The 17,799-nt window shown below is 36.3% G+C and overlaps 1 protein-coding gene across 1 annotated transcript in view; it reads left to right on the top strand.

The window, feature by feature from the left end:
• SLC2A13 (solute carrier family 2 member 13) overlaps positions 1–17,799 on the top strand; it is a 523,994-nt gene that overhangs the window by 408,087 nt on the left and 98,108 nt on the right. Inside the window, exon 7 of the mRNA XM_027542584.1 lies at positions 758–883. Coding sequence (XP_027398385.1) covers positions 758–883 — 126 coding nt within the window. The remainder of the gene's footprint in view (positions 1–757; positions 884–17,799) is intronic.

Below are 17,799 nucleotides of genomic sequence, written 5' to 3'. Positions count from 1 at the left end.
AATTTTCTATTTCATTATCTATTTTAGGAAGAAATTCCATTTTTTAAAAGATATAGTACATGATGGAAACATTTAAGAGAAGTAAATGCTTTGGTACAGTTTGGAACCAGGTAGCTGGTTCAAACGGAGAAGGCAATGCCACCCCACTCCAGTACTCTTGCCTGGAAAATCCCATGGATGGAGGAGTCTGGTGGGCTGCAGTCCATGGGGTCGCTAAAAGTCGGACACAACTGAGTGACTTCACTTTCTCTTTTCACTTTCATGCATTGGAGAAGGAAATGGCAACCCACTCCAGTGTTCTTGCCTGGAGAATCCCAGGGACGGGGGAGCCTGGTGGGCTGCCATCTATGGGGTCGCACAGAGTCGGACACGACTGAAGTGACTTAGTAGCAGCAGCAGCAGCTGTTTCAAAATGGACCAGTCCGTACTCTGGTAAAAAATCTCAGTGGCTTAGGAAAGCAAAAGTATATTTGCTGCTGGCAGACTGGAGTTCTTCTACATACAATATTGCACATCCAGTCCACCTACATTTCAAAGTGGTTTCCAAAGTTGCTACATCCAGAGTAGGGGGAGATGGAAGAAATCAGCCAGTTCTCACCTGCCTTATCACAAGTTGTTTGCCAGAGCCAAACAGAGTCACATGGCCCCAAGCTTACTGCAGAGTAGAGTGGAAAATGCAGGGGAGCGCATAGAATACAGTGTGTGCTGAGCATCAGTTGTCTCTGTTAACATGACTACAACTCGTTTCATTTTACAGTTACTGTAATGAATGTATGTTGGATCCAGACTGCGGTTTCTGTTATCAGATGAATAAATCAACCGTCATCGACTCTTCCTGTGTTCCAGTTAATAAAGCATCCACAAATGAGGCAGCCTGGGGCAGGTATGTTGCTCACTACATACCATAAGAATATACAATAAAATTTCAGCTTGAGACTTATTTTTAAACTTACAGAATGACTGCACTTACACACTCTACTTCTTTTAAATTGGTCTTCTTTTAAAGAATCTTTGTTCTTTACAATACTTTGCAACATATTCTGATGAGAGTGGGTAGAAATATTCCAACTGTATGCTTCACAAACTTAGCAAATAAACTCAAGCCTAGACTTCAGGAAATCCAAATTCCAGACCCAACTCTGTTCTAATAAATTACAGGAGTCTGGACCTTGAGGCAAGTATCGCTAAATATTGCCACGGTAGTTTCTCCCACTGGGTATTTTTTAATTATACCAATAATTTCCAAACTCTAAAACTTAAGTGAAAGACATAAAATTGTGAAGTCACAGTGAATTACTATCATTTTAAATTCTTTAATTCATATTGTACGTTTCTGGAAGTCAGAGAAATTAAACAAAATAAGGATAAAGCTGGTAATTATGGACATGTATGAGAAACTGTGAATCTTTCTCTTTATGACAGATCCCATTGGTTTAGAGTAGGCACATAAATGAAACATTTGTGTAGAACAAATATCCCATATTTATGAGCTAACATTCATATTCATGGATACAGAAACATGTAAATATTATTTGACATGGCTTTTGCATTTTAAATTCTCAAAAAAAGATTACCATGCTCTCATGCTGTCTGCCTCCTAATACTGGGGAAGGCAATGAAATCTGTAATAAAGTGCTTATATCTCCTAGGAGCCAGAAAGCATAATGTATCAGTATTAATAATTATGTTGTTCTCATTAATAATTTTATTATGGAATTATTCCAAAGTAATAGTAGTAAATTATATGATATTGAGTGAAAATCCAGATCATATTTTAAATACACTGATTAAAAAGAAATATGTAAAAGAAATACAATTATTACTTAAAATGAAAACTTGAAAGAGCTTCTTTTAAAAACATCTAGTGTATGCCTTTCATTAGTCAAGATTTATTAGGAAGTTAATTGATTAATTATTTCTGAATGTAATACTTTATAGTTTTAATCCTTTTGATTTTTTTCAATAGAAGAAGCCTAAAAGTTTCTAGTCAAGAATTATGAACAGTTTGAATTATGAACAGTTTCAAACTGTTTGTAGTTTCCTGTACTTCATAGAATTCATTTAAAAACTTATGGGGACACTAAAATTATGTTTATCTCTTTCTCACAAGAAGGTCTATAGGTTGGTGGTCTCAAAATAAGAGTTTTATTCTTTTTGCAACTAACAAACTTTACAACTTTTTAATAGAAAAATGTATTATTTCTTTTATTTATACGTATTTTAGATTTTATTTATATTTTTGTACCATTATTCCTGGGCTACACCCACTACTAGAGAAAAGTGAAAATAGATAATACCCAAGTAGGAAAAATACAAAGAACTAAACAAAATATACAGGAAACTTTTATGCTTGTGCAATATTATTAATAGAATAATAACCTAAAAATCTTTACCTCCCACCTTAGAAAGAAAACAGATTTTCTCACTCTTCTCTTTGCTGAGTAGCAGTCTTCCTCTTAGCTTGGTCACCATGCTGGGTTACCTCAATCTATCCTACAAAGAAAACAAAAAATGCAGGATGTGTTTATCATGAAAAATTCCTACAACAGATTCTCCAATTGTAGATAAAATAGCATTCATTATAATTTTGTTTATTTTGTTGATAGGTTTTATGCAATTACCTAGAATGGAATTTTCAGGGAAAAATCTACCTTTAGCTTGGATTCCTATTCAAGATATACTATTTATAGATGTTTTGGGAACAAGTATTGAGGCAATGCAATGACATAATCACGGATCTCTGTTGTTGGAGTTGCCAAGTCATGTCTGATGCTTTGCGATCCCATGGACTGCAGCACGCCAGGCTTCCCTGTCCTTCACTATCTTTCAGAGTTTGCTCAGACTCATGTCCATTGTGTCAATGATGCCATCAAACCATCTTATCCTCTGCTTCCCCCTTCTCCTGTTGTCTTCAATCTTTCCCAGCATCAGGGTCTTTTCCAGTGAGTCAGCTCTTCACATCAGGTGGCCAAAGTATTGGAATTCTCAGTTCACGTACTTCAAGACTTCACATACTTCAAGACTAGCTTGAAGGATTTTGAGCATTACCTTGCTAGCATGTGAAATGAGCACAACTTTACAGTAATTTGAACATTCTTTGGCATTACCCTTCTTTGGGGATGGAATGAAAACGCTTTTTCCAGTCCTATGGCCACTGCTGAGTTTTCCAAATTTGCTGGCATACTGAGTGCAGCACTTTAATAGCAACATCTTTTAGGATTTGAAATAGCTCAGTTGGAATCCCATCACCTCCACCAGCTTTGTTGTGGTAATCCTTATAAGGCCCATTTGATTTCACACTCCAGGTTGTCTGGCTAAGTGAGTAACCAAACCATCATGGTTATCCGAGTCATTAAGACCTTTTTTGAATAGTTCTTTTGTGTATTCTTGCCACCTCTTCTTAATCCTTTCTGCTGCTGTTAGATCCTTGCCTTTTCTGTCCTTTATTGTACCCATCCTTGCAAGAAATATTCCCTTGTTATCTTCAATTTTCTTGAAGGGATCTCTTTTCTTTCCCATTCTGTTGTTTTCCTCTGTTTCTTTGCATTATTCACATAAGAAGGCTTCTTGCATATTTTTTTCTTGGGGATGGTTTTGGTCACTGCCTTCTGTACAATGTTACAAACCTCCATCCATAGTTGTTCTGTTTTTTCATAGTTTTTCTGGTAGGCATTCTGTCTACCAGATCTAATCCCTGGAATCTATTCATCATCTCCGCTGTATAATCATAAGGGATTTGATTTAGGTCATACCTGAATTGCCAAATGGTTTTCCCTACTTTCTTCAGTTTAAGCCTGAATTTTGCAATAAGGAGCCGATCATCTGAGCCACAGTCAGCTCCAGGTCTTGTTTTTGCTGACTGTATAGAGCTTCTCCATCTTCAGCTGCAAAGAATCTCTAGTTGTAGCTGTTTCCTGAAAAACACCAGATAGAAGGGTAATACCATTCGTGATAAAGAGTATGCTGATTTTTATCTCAACATAATGAAAAGCATTTGTCCTTATAATTAACTACAATTAATTTGAAATAAAACTTTGTCAATCAGTATGCTTTTCCATGTGAGTGTATGTGCTCAGTTGCTTCAGTCTTGTCCAAGTCTTTGCCACCCTATGAACTGTATGTAGCCTGACAGGTTCCTCTTTGCATGAGATTCTCTAAGAAAGAATACTGGCGTGAGTTGCCAGGCCCTCCTCTAGGGGATCTTCCCAACTCAGGGATTGAACCCACATCTCCTGCATCTCCTCATTGCAGATGGATTCTTTACCACTGAGCCACCGGGAAAGCCTGTTATATTTTAATCAAAAAGTTTTTTGTTTATCCCTGTTCTCCAAAAAAGATATACAAATGACAAAGCTCATGAAAAACTGTTCAGCAGCACTAATTATTAGGGAAATGCAAGTCAAAACTACAATGAAGTATTATCTCAGATGCCTTAGGATAAAAAAAATAACAAAGAAAAATAAAACAATAATTGTTGCGGAAGATGTGGAAAAATTGGAAACTGTATGCACTGTAGATAGGAATATAACATGGTGCAGCCACTACAGAAAACAGTGTGGCGGTTTTTACATAATTTTAAGATAGAATTATGTCATCTAATAATTCCATTTTGGGTATGCATCCAAAAGCATTGAAAATAAGGTCTTGAAGTTTTATTTGAATAACATAAAAAACAGCAGCATTGTTCACAATAGCCAGAAGTTGGAAGCGACTCAAATGCTACTTGACAGACAAATGGATAAGCAAACTGTATATACATACAATTATACATATTTAAAGAAAAGAAATTCTGGCTACTACAACATGAATGAGCCTTGAATACAAGATGATGAGTGCAATGAGCAAATATCGTATGATTCCATTAACATGAGGTACCTAGAGTACTCAGGTTTATAGAGGAAGAATGAAGAATAGTAGTTGCCACAAGCAGAGGGAAGAAGGAAATAGGGAGTTGTTGTTTAATGGTTATGGGGTTTCAGTTTTGGAAAATGGAATGAGTTTTGGAGATTGCTTACACAATAAGGTGAATATACTTACTGCTGAACTATGCAGTTTAAAATGATTAAAAATTTAAATGGTTAATTAAGATAGTAAATTTTGTGTATTGTGTATTTTATAATTAAAAACTTTTAAAAAGGAAAACCCATGTTAAAATCATTTAACATACTCCTAGAAAATTCAGTACACTGAACTAATAGAAAATCTTTCCTCCTGCCCATCATCCTCTGCATCTCCCACATGCATCCCACACAGAGGCAAATATAGGTTTAATTCACAGCTGAACTTGAGAGAAATGCCCAAATGCTACCAGTGAGAGTGAGAGCAGCAAAAGCCCATGTGGAAACCCAACAGCATACAAGAATATCAGAACAGAAGGCAGTCTAAAAGGTGAGAGGCTAGTGTTTTAGGTGCTAAGAAGGCAAAACTCCAAGTCTTACCTCTAGAACTATGATGGGCCACCTAGGCTCTGAAACAGAGACAAGAAAATTTGTTGGACTGTGCTGGGCAAAACTCTCTGTGACCCACTTGGGACCCTGAGTTGAAACAGTGTCACACATGAGAAAGCAAACCAGAAGCCTTTACCATAGGGAAATGTGGCTTCTAATTACATACTGCCCTTGTGAAGGGGAGCCATCAGTTGAGAAACATGAATAGTAAAAAATCAAAATGTGGGTCCCAAACTGGAGACATCCATAAAGCTATCTTAGCAAACATGCAGTTATCAGAACCCAGGACATATGAGACTTCCATCGAAAGCAAATATGAGATAGCAGTAAAAAATTTTAAACTATATCAATTTATGAAAAAAAGCTACCACGTGTGACAGACAGAAGAATGAACACAAAAAGAACCTTATGTTACCAAAAAAATTTAAGAGACTTTAAAATAATGTTTAAAAGAAAAAAAAAACAGGATATAGTATAATTTTTTCAATTATACTGAAAGTTGCACACTTATAATTTACACCACATATATGTATTTGTGTATGTATGTGTCTGTAGGAGAGGGGAATGGCAACCCACTCCAGTACTCTTGCCTGGAAAATCCCATGGACGGAGGAGCCTGGTAGGCTGCAGTCCATGGGGTTGCTCAGAGTCAGACATGACTGAGCGACTTCAGTTTCCCTTTTCACTTTAATGCATTGGAGAAGGAAATGGCAACCCACTCCAGTATTCTTGCCTGGAGAATCTCATGGACAGAGGAGCCTGACAGGTTACAGTCCATGGGATCGCAAGAATCGGACACGACTTAGCGACTAAACCACCTAAACCACCTAAACCACCACCAACAGATAAGTACATTAGAATACTTTCTATTTATTTGTCTATGTCTATTCATCCACCTCCTTTTCTCCTGGCTTTCTATACACAAAAATATAAATAATATATTCTGGAACTTCAAACATCCTGATTCTTTAAAAGTATTGCTAATTAGGGGTACTTTCTTAATGTGCTGATTCAGTGTTTGTTTCCTATAATATAACATGTCCGCTCTGTAATTAGATACATCAAAATAGCTAGCTAGATCCTTATTTGGCAATTCATTGTTCTAACTTGGACTGATTCCTGGTTTATTGTATCCATTCAGCAGATATTTTTCTCAAAGCTGCACTCTGATACAACACCCAGCCTGTTTTCCCAGCCACCCACCTCTCTTCCATATAGAATTCTAGCCAGTCAAAACCCCCTGCTATCACCCTAATATCCATTATGATTTCGCATCTCTTTGCCTTTCCTCATTCTGTGTGTTCTGCCTCGGATTTATCCTCCTCTCTCTTTTGAATCTCTGCCTCTGACTTCTACGGATTATTTTTTGCCCAGATCAGATATCACCTTTTTTCTTTGCAGTCTCTTTGATTAGCCCCTGAGAACAATGCTTATTATATCCCCTGTTTTCCTCTAGCACTTAACTGTCTAACATATGATAATTATATTGTGTTATATGATAGTGATTTGAGTTTGGATGTATCTTTTCTCTTAGATGATAAATTCCAGTGTTCATATCCTGCACTATTTTAAATCCCTCAGTGCCTTACCAGACAATTCAGTCAATAATTATTTTTTAAAAAATGGAAAAAGCTGCCATCACCAGAAATTATATAAGGGTTTGAAAGTACCAAAGTTCCAAATGAGAGGATACAATGTTCCCATCATTTTATTTTAGTGATATTGTCTACATTCTTACTTATTTCCAAGAAAGGAAACCTCTAAAGGAAAATGGGAATGATATGGTTTTAATAAACAATGTTAAATGTTTACATGGTACTCATGAAAACACTCAGAAAGTTGTAAAAAATAAAAATCATGTACTCCTGATATGCATACTATGCATTACTTGTAGTCATACTATGTGAAAAAATACCTTTTTTTGAATTGGAGGGTAATTGCTTTACAATGTTGTATTTGTTTCTGCCATGCAGCAGCACAAATCAGCTGTACATAATCAGCTATACATAAATCCCCTCCATCTTCTGCCTTCCTCCCACCCACACAACTCACCCTCTAAGTCATCACAGAGCACCAGGCTGAACTCCCTGCATTATATAGCAACTTCCCATAAGCTATTTTACACATGGTAAAGTATGTATTTGATAATTATTGGAAGAAATATTTAGCACATTTCCTTAAAACATTCATTGGTATACTGCTGCTGCTAAGTCACGTCAGTCATGTCCGACTCTGTGCGACCCCATACGTCAGCCCACCAGGCTCCTCTGTCCCTGGGATTCTCCAGGCAAGAACACTGGAGTAGGTTGCCATTTCCTTCTCCAATGCCTCATTGGTATACTAGGGAAGCAATATTTCTACGGTGACAATATATAATATTGACAGTATGGAAGTAGACCAAATAGCAAAAGGAAGTTTCCTCTTTATCACCTTTGTGTTTTAATCTGTAAAGACATTTATAAGTTTTGCCTTTAGAAACAGGAATTTATTTTATCATTAACAAAATATGTTGTTGTTGTTTAGTCACTAAGTCATGACCAACTCTTTGTGACCCCGTGGACACACTAGGCTCTCCTGTCCTCCACTATTTCCTGGAGTTCGCCCAAATTCATGTCCATTAAGTCAGTGATGTTATCTGACCAACTGCTGCCCCCTTCTCATTTTGCATCCAGTCTTTCCTAGCCTCAGGGTCTCTTCCAATGAGTTGGCTCTTCGCATCAGTTGGCCAAAGGTTTGGAACTTCACCTTCAGCATCAGTCCTTCCATTGAATATTCAGGGTTGATTTCCTTTGTATTCACTGGTTTGATCTCCTTGCTGTCCAAGGTACTCTCAAGAGTCTTCTCCAGCACCACAGTTCAAAGGCATCAATTCTTTTTCACTCAGCCTTCTTTACGGTCCAGCTCTCACAATCATACATGACTACTAGGAAAATCATAGCTTTGGCTATTCATACCTTTGCGAGCACAGTGATATCTGTGCTTTTTAATATGGTGTCTAGGTTTATCATAGTTTTCCTTCCAAGGAGCAAGTATCTTTTAATTTCACGGCTGCAGGCACTGTCTGCAGTGTTTTTGGAACCCAAGAAAAGAAAATCTGTCACTGCTTCTGCTTTTTTCCCTTCTGTTTGCCATAAAGTGATGGGACTGGATACCTTGATCTTAGTTTTTTAATGTTGAGTTTCAAGCCATTCTTTTCACTCTTCTCTTTTACTCTCATCAAGAGGCTCTTCAGTTGCTCTTCACTTTCTGCCATTAGAGTGATATCACCTGCATTTCTGACATTGTTGATATTTCTAGATTCCAGCTTGTGATTCATCCAACCTGGCATTTCAGATGATGTCCTCTGCAAAGAAGTTAAACAAGTAGGGTGGCAATATGCAGATTTGATGTACTCCCTTCCCAATTTGGAACCAGTCCATTGTTCCATGTCCAGTACTAACTGTTGCTTCTTGACCTACATACAGGTTTCTCAGGAAACTAGTAAGGTGGTCTGGTACTCCCATCTCTTAAAGAGTTTTCCACAATTTGTTGTGATCCACACAGTCAAAGACTTCTGTGTAGTCAATGAAGCAGAAGTAGATGTTTTTCCTGGAACTCGCTTTATGTATCTGATCCAACAGATGGTGGCAGCTTGATCTCTCTCTCTGTCTTTTCTAAACTCAACTATACATCTGGAAGTTCTCAGTTCACATACTGCTAAAGCCTAGTTTGAAGGATTTTGAGTTTTACCAAACTGGCATATGAAATGAGCGCAATTGTGTGGTAGTTCGAACATTCTTTGGCATTGCCCTTTTTTGGGATTGGAATGAAAACTGACTTTTCTAGTCCTATGGCCACTACTGAATTTTCCAAATATGCTGGCATATTGAGTGCAGCACTTTTAACAGCTTCATATTATAGGATTTTAAATAGCTCAGCTGGAATGCCACCACTTCCAATACCTTTGTTCACAGCAATGCTTCTCACCACCCACTTTACTTCACACTTCAGAATGTCCAGTCTGTGGTAAGTGACCACATCATCATGGTTATCTGGGTCATTAAAACCTTTTGGAATAGTCTTCTATATCTTCTTGCCACTTCTTAATTTCTTCTGCTTCTGTTAGATCCTTACTCTTTTTGTCCTTTATAGGAAAAAACAATAGATTGGGAAGGACTAGAGATCTCTTCAAGAAAATTGGAGATATCAGGGGAATATTTCATGCAAGGATGGGCCCAATAAAGGATAGAAACAAGCTATATCAGTATCTTATGTACAAGATTGGTATTTGTATTAGTTATTTATATTTAAAAGGATTTAAAATATTCACACTGTGCTCCTAAACTAATAACAATATAGTTCAATATTAATCTTTCCTAGCATTTATTTTGCATCAAGAGAAGTAACAAAAAATCTAATATAGAATTCTTTAGTCAATTTTGGTTTTTATAATTTTTAATTTTTTTATTGATTTATAATCTTTAAGGTGTATAGCAAAGTGATTCAATTATATATATATATATATATACACATACATATATTATTTTTCAGATTCTTTTCTATTTTAAGTTATTGCAAGATACGTAATATGTTCCCTGTGCTGTACAATAGGTCTTATTGTTTATAGTAGTCTGTATCTGTTAATCTCAGATTCCATAGTTATCCCTCCAACTCCTTTCCCTTTTGGTACCCATAGTTTGTTTTCTACATATGCATGTCTCTTTCTGTTTTTTATTTAAACTTTTTATTCTGTATTGAGGTATAGCTGATTAACAAAGTGATATTTTCAGGTGAACAACAAAGGGACTCAGCCATATATGTACATGTATCCATTCTCCCCCAAACTCTCCTATACAACTCTGCCACATTGAGCCACTATCTCTTTTCCCCGTCCTTCTCACAGCAACTATAAGTTCATTCTCTAAGTCTGTGAGTCTGTTTCTGTTTTGAAAATAAGTTCATTTGTATCACTCTTTTAGATTTCACATAAAAGTGATATTGTATGATATTTGTCTTTGTCTGACATAGCTCACTTAGTATGGTAGTCTCTGTGGCCACCCATATTGCTGCAAATGGAATTATTTCATTCTGTTTTCATGGCTGAGTAACATTCCATTGTGTATATACACCATATCTTCTTTATCCATTCATCTGTTAGTGGCCATTTAGGTTGCTTCCAGTATTGGCTATTGTGACTAGTGCTGCTATGAACATTGAGGTGCACTTATCTTCTTGAATTTGCATTTTCTGCAGATGTATGCCCAGGAGTGGGAGTATTATATTATATGGTAACTCTATTTTTAATTTTTTAAACAACCTCCATACTGTTCTTCATAGTGTTTGCACCAATTTGTATTCCCACCAACAGTGTAGGAAGGTTACCTTTTCTCCACACCCTCACCAACATTTATTATTTGTAGATTTTTAATGATGGCTATTTTGACTAGTGTGAAGTGATACGTCATTGTGGTTTGGTTTGCATTTCTCAAATAATTAGAAATGTTGAGCATATTTTCATGTGCCTGTTACCCATCTGTATGTTTTCTTTGCAGAAATGTCTGTTTAAGTCTTCTGCTCATTTTTTGTTTGGGTTGCTTGTTTTTGTGTTATAGAGCTATGTGAGCTGTTTGTATATTTTTTAAATTAATCCTTCATCAGTTGCATCATTTGCAAATATTTTCTCCCAGTACATAGATTATCTTTTAGTTTTATTTGTGGTTTCCTTTACTGTGCAAAAGCTTTTAGGTTTAATTAGATCCCATTTGTTTATTTTTGTTTATTGTTTTTCCTTTACTCTAGGAGACGGAGCCAAAGAAAATATTCCTGCAATTTATGTCAAACAGTGTCCTGCCTTTGTTTTCCTCTAGGAATTTAAAAGTATCTGGTCTTACATTTAGGTCTTTAATCTATTTTGAGTTTATTTTGGTGTACAGTGTTAGAGAATGTTCTAATTTCATTCTTTAAATGTAGCTGTGCATTTTTCCCAGCACCACTTATTGAAGAGACTTTCTTTTCTCCAGTGTGTATCCTTGCCTCATTTGTTGGACATTAATTGACCTTAAGTGCATGGATTTATATCTGTGCTTTCTATACTGTTCCATTGATCTTTGTGTCTGTTTTTGTGTCAGTGCCATGCTATTTTGAGGACTGTAGCTTTGTAGTATAGTCTGAAGTCAGAGAGCTTGGTTCATCCAGCCCCATTCTTCTTTCTGAAGATTGCTTTAACTTTGATATCTTTTGTGTTTCCATACAAATTTAAAATTTTTTTCTCCTTTTCTGTGAATAATTCCATTGATAATTTAGTTTGGATTGCAGTGGATCTCTAGATTGCCTTGGGCAGTATGGCTATTTTAACAATATTCATTCATCCAATCCAAGAATAGAAATATGCCTACTCAGTTGCTCCAGTCATGTCTGACTCTTTACAACCCTGTGGACTACAGCCCACCAAGCTCCTCTGTGCACAGGATTCTTCAGGCAAGAATACTAAAAGAGCTTGCCATGCTATCCTCCAGGGGTTCTTCCCAACCCAGGGATTGAATATAAATCTCCTGTATCTCCTGCATTGGCAGGAGCATTCTTTACCTACTGGGCCACCTGGGAAGCCCCATAAATAAGTATAGACATATACATATAGAAATACATAGTATATAGAAATGTGCCATATTGTATATTAATTTTGTACCCTAAAACTTTATCTAATTCATTGATGAGCTCCGGTAGTTTTCTGCTGCCACCTTTAGAATTTTCTATGTATAATATGTATAATATCATGTATAATCTATCTATTATATCATGCCATCTGCAGATAGTGACAGTTTTACATCTCCCTTTTCAATTTGAATTCCTTTATTTACTTTTTTCTTCTCTGATTGCTGTGCCTAAGAGTTCTAAAACTATGTGAGAGTTGATATCTTTGTCTTGTTCCTGTCCTTAGAGTGAATGCTTTCACCTCTTCACCACTGACTGTGATGTTAACTGTGGGTTTATCATACATGGCCTTTATTATGTTGAGATATATTCCCTATATTTTATGCCCAATTCCTAGAGAGTTTTTGCCATCAAGGGATGTTGAATTTTATGAAAATCTTTTTCTGCATATAGTAAAATGATCATATGGTTTTTATTGATTTTATTACTGTGGTTTATCACATTGACTAATTTGTGAGTATTGTAAAAGTACTTTAATCCCTGTGATAAATCCCACTTGATCATGGTATATGATCCTTTTAATATGTTGCTACCTTAGGGCTTCCCTGGTATCTCAGCTGGTAAAGAATCTGCTTGCAATGCAGAAGACCTAAGTTCAATTCCTGGGTAAGGGAGATCCACTAGAGAAGGGATAGGTTACCCACTCCAGTATTCTTGAGCTTCCCTTGTGGCTCAGCTGGTAAAGAATCCTGCTGCAAAGAGGGGGACCTGGGTTCGATTCCTGGGTTGGGAAGATCCCCTGGAGAAGGGAATGGCTACCCACACCAGCATTCTGGCCTGAAGAATTCCATGTACTATATAGACCATGGGGTTGCAAAGAGTCAGATACAACTGAGTGACTTTCACTTTCATGTTAGGTTTGTTAGCATTTTATTGAGGATTTTTGCATCTGGGTTCATGTGTGATATTGGCCTATAATTTTCTTGTGTGTGTGATATCTTTGTCTGGTTTTGTTATCAGAGTGATGACAGCCTCACAATTTTCCTCTTTAAGCTACATTTTTTTTAATGCTTTTGCTTGAATAATAGTCATTATGCTATATTAATCCCTTTAAGATCTGTAGCTGTGTACTATATGTTCTAAGTTTTATCTATCCATAAATAATTTCAGAGATTGTATGCCTCCTGGTTCTTCTCATGTCCAGAAGCTAAGACTCTCCTGGTTTTAGTGACTATCTATATTACAGATTCTGATGCTATTTATGTTGCAAAGTATGCAAATCAGAAAAGAACAAACATTTGTGAATAACTCATCTCCCTCCTCGATGTTAGTCTGTCCAATTTCTTGGTTGACATTTAATTATAATAAACACAATTTAACAGTTTTATATAAGAAAGTAGTAATGTTCAGAATGTTTTGACTATCCTTCATCTGAGGCCAAAACCTTCCATTTCTAGTCACTTCCTTTACCTTCTTCATTTTTAGAAATTATTCTTCAGTTTGTATCATCTGAAAAGTAGTCTGTGAGTTTTTTTCTGACTGAAGAAAACTGTAGGACTTTTTATATGAGGATAAGGGTAGAGACATGAATTGCATGTACTTCGATCACAGTTTCAGAGAGCCTTATTTAGATTTGACTTTTGTAGATGTATTTTCATAGATGTGTTAATCATATTGGTAATGACACTGATGCTGGGAAAGATTAAAGACAGGAAGAGAAGGGAACAACAAAGGATGATTGGTTGGATGGCATCACTGACTCAACAGACAAGAGTTTGAACAAACTCCAGGAGATGATGAAGGACAGGGAAGCCTGGCATGCTGCAGTCCAGGGGGTCAACAAAAAATCAGACACAACTGGGCAACTAAACAGAATGATTTTAGGCAAATAATTTTATATAATACTTAGGGCATGATATTATACCATATATAGAGATACAATTCTCCTTAAAATATATTAAGAAGAAAATCAGTTAGCATTATTTTTTAATATTTATCTATTTATTTGGCTGTAGCAGCTTTAGTCATGTCACAGAATCTTCGCTCTTCATTGCAGCATGCAAAATCTTTAGTTGTGGCATGCAAACACTTAGTTGTGACAGGGATCTAGTTTCCTGATTAGGGGTCAAACCCAGGCCCCTGCATTGGGAGCACAGACTCTGGACCACGAGGGAAGTTCCAGTTGACATAATTTACCATGCCTTGATTTTAACACTTGGAAGGAAACATTATCCAACTGGAAATTAATACCATTGTCTTTTTTATTCAATTTTTATTTTAATTATCTTCTGTTCATGACAAGTGTGTTTGAATGTATTATTGTTCAAAATATCTGCTATACTGTCTCAGGAAGGATTAGATGTCCATGGCACATTCAGTCTTATCCACATGACTTGCTCTGGCCAAGGAAATGGAAGTGTAACCAATCTGTGTCACTTCTAAACTAAAACTTTAAGAGAAAGGATTGGCCATATCCTCTTTTCCCTCTGCAGTAAAGTTGGCAGTGTCCCAGAATAGAAGGTGTTCCATTAGCTTTGGTCCCAGAGTAGAGACAAGGTGGAGCAGAATCACAACTGACCTCAGATGGACCAGTAGCATGAGCAGCAAATTAGCCTAGTTTATGGCACTTAATTTTGGGGTTCTTTTCTTATCTCCATATAACCTACTCACTTCTGACTGATAAAGCAAGGTGAACTATTCTCCCCTGTGCATGTGGCATGAAATTTACTTACATTATAAAAGGAGGCTCATTTTTTAAAACTATTAAATAATATTACAGGGAAAAGTTGGCTTAAAATTCAACATTTGAGAAACTAAGTTCATGGCATCCGGTCCCATCACTTCATGGCAAATAGATGGGGAAACAATGGAAACAGTGACAGACTTTATTTTCTTGGGCTCCAGAATCACTGCAGATGGTGACTGCAGTGATGAAATTAAAAGACTCTTGCTCCTTGGAAGAAAAGCTATGAGCAACCTAGACAGCATATTAAAAAGCAGAGATATTACTTTGCCAACAAAAGGTCCATCTAGTCAAAGCAATGAGTGTGAGAATTGGACTATAAAGAAAGCTGAACACCAAAGAATTGCTGCTTTTGAACTGTGGTGTTGGAGAAGACTCTTGAGAGTCCCTTGGACTGCAAGGAGATCAAACCAGTCAACCTTAAAGGAAATCAGTCCTGCATATTCATTGGAAGAAATGATGCTGAAGCTGAAACTCCAATACCTTGGCCACCTGATGGGAAGAACTGACTCATTAGAAAAGACCCTGATGCTGGGAAAGATTGAAGGCAGGAGGAGAAGGGGATGACAGAGGATAAGATGGTTGGATGGCATCACCAACTCAATGGACAAGAGTTTGAGCAGGCTCTGGGTGTTGGTGATGAACAGGGAAGCCTGGCGTGCTGCAGTCCATGGGATCACAAAGAATCCGACATGATTGAGTGACAGAACTTAATAGGAAAAAGAAAGATGTGGTGGTTAACAAATGCCTTAACTTTGAAGAATATTGCCATATGTGGTAGGAACTGCTAGGTTTACAAAATGTGAACGGCTTTCACTTTAGAAGGCAAAATTCTGATAGAAAAAGGAGGGAATTTTTTTTTAAATGAACAGGTAGAAGGTAAGGCAAGGCATTTGGAAATTTATTAGTATAAGGGATACATGGAAGGATAGCATCTGTGCTTTAAAATGTTGTTATATATTTTAATAAAGACATTTAAAGGGAAGACTACATACCTTACTATGATATAGAAAGAATAATAGCATTAGAAATCCAAATACTCTCAGGAAGTTTCTTGCTAGACAGCAGGTGTGAACTGAAATCCAGATATTGAAATTAAAGAGCTGCTGCCTCTATACACATCATTTAGTATTCAAGTCCTGCCTACTTTCATGATTTCAGTGCTAGGTTCAGAAAAACAAAAGGAAAAACAAAATTGCTTTTCCATTAGATATTTTCTGTGTTTGCAACTTCTACAGTTGTACAGTAACAACTGCATGTTTTATCTCTTGGATTTTGCACAGACATTCATGAATTAGTACCAATCAGAATTTTGTTTCAAAATAAGCCCACCATGGCAACCTGGAAACTGAGAGCAAAATGCTCTGTCCCTGTGGTTTCTGGGAAGAATTACTTATAACCCTGTCCACTGTATCATCACTTGTCATTTCTTATGATAAGTGCTGCCCTATTTCATTTAATAATTTAGTTTTAAAATAAATAGTTGCAAAGTATTAACCAACTTTATTTTCCTTTCAAAGGCAAAATGTGCCCTAGAACCCTCTAAGAAATAATTTTTTCCTTTTTGTTGTTATTTATTTATTTGATGTATGAGTTATGCTGGAACAATTGGAAAGTTATGAGTGTGAAAACTCATATATGTTAGCATTTTTATGTCTAATTATTGGTAGGTTGGATTTTCATAACAATTTAAATTCTATTCATGTTCATATGGCATTTGTAGCTGGAAATACAAAGTAGTTTATTTGTTCTGAAGGTATTTTATAACATTGGAAATTGATATTGTGCTATATGATTTTAAAAATGTACTTCAAAAGACACAGACATTAATTACCTCAAGATTTATAATCTAGAACAGCAACATTTATGCAAGCAGATTTCAAAGATACTGTAAATAAATGAATGTTTATTTTCAAAGATATGAAAAAAAATTTTTTTATCATGTACACTCCTTAGTATCAAAACCATTTGGGAGAGCAAGTGTGTGAGTATATGTTGTAGAATGAACAAATATAGAATGAGTTTAATAAAAAAAATAATAACTCTGGCTTTCAAAAATTCAAATAATGGAAGGCTTGATGTTTATGGTGAACTATGAGGTAGATACAAAATACTGACTGTAAAATTTATAAAATTCTGTGTTCCTACCTTAAAATGTTTTAAAAAATGTTGAATTCCCCCATCATGGTGACTTACTTGAACTTTCTGTGACTCTTGTTGTTCAGACACTAAGTCACGTCTGACTTTTCACAACTGGACTGCAGCACACCAGGTTTCCCTGTCCTTCACTGTCTACTGGAGTTTGCTCAAACTCATGTCCATTGACTTGGTGATGCCATCTAACCATCCCATCCTCTGTTAACCGCTTCTCCACCTGCCTTCAATATTTTCCAGCATCATGGTCTTTTCTAGTGTGTGGGCTCTTCGCTCAGGTGGCCAGAGTATTGGAGTTTCAGCTTCAGCATCAGTCCTTCCAATGAATATGCAGGGTTGATTTACTTTAGGATTGACTATTTTTTTTTCTTCCAAGGAACAAGTATTTTTTAATTTCATGGCTGCAGTCAACATCTGCAGTGATTTTGGAGCTGAAGAAAAGAAAATCTGCCACTGTTCCCATTTTTTCCCCCATCTGTTTGCCATGAAGTGATGGGACTGGATGCCATGATCTAATTAAGATCATGTTTTTCTATGACATAGTTGAGGAAAATGTCTCTGAGCTATAAACCCAGTAATCATTAATTTGTTTTATGAGTTTTAAGCCTCATGAAAATATGCCATATATTATTCTCTTTCCCAACTTTATTGAGGTATGATTGACAAATGAAATGTTTTTATATTTAGGTTGTATTATGCAATATAATTTTCTTAAGGTATATAACATAGTGATGTATATATTGTGAAATGCCTACCAGCATCAAGTTAATTTTGACATCCAGCACTTCACATAATTACCATTTATATCTTTGTATGTGGTGAGAA

The sequence above is a fragment of the Bos indicus x Bos taurus genome, chromosome 5 (genome assembly GCF_003369695.1).
Source record: "Bos indicus x Bos taurus breed Angus x Brahman F1 hybrid chromosome 5, Bos_hybrid_MaternalHap_v2.0, whole genome shotgun sequence".
NCBI classification, from domain to species: Eukaryota; Metazoa; Chordata; class Mammalia; order Artiodactyla; family Bovidae; genus Bos; species Bos indicus x Bos taurus.
The sequence above is the reverse complement of the archived record's forward strand: the minus strand, read 5'-3'. Positions and strand labels throughout refer to the sequence as shown.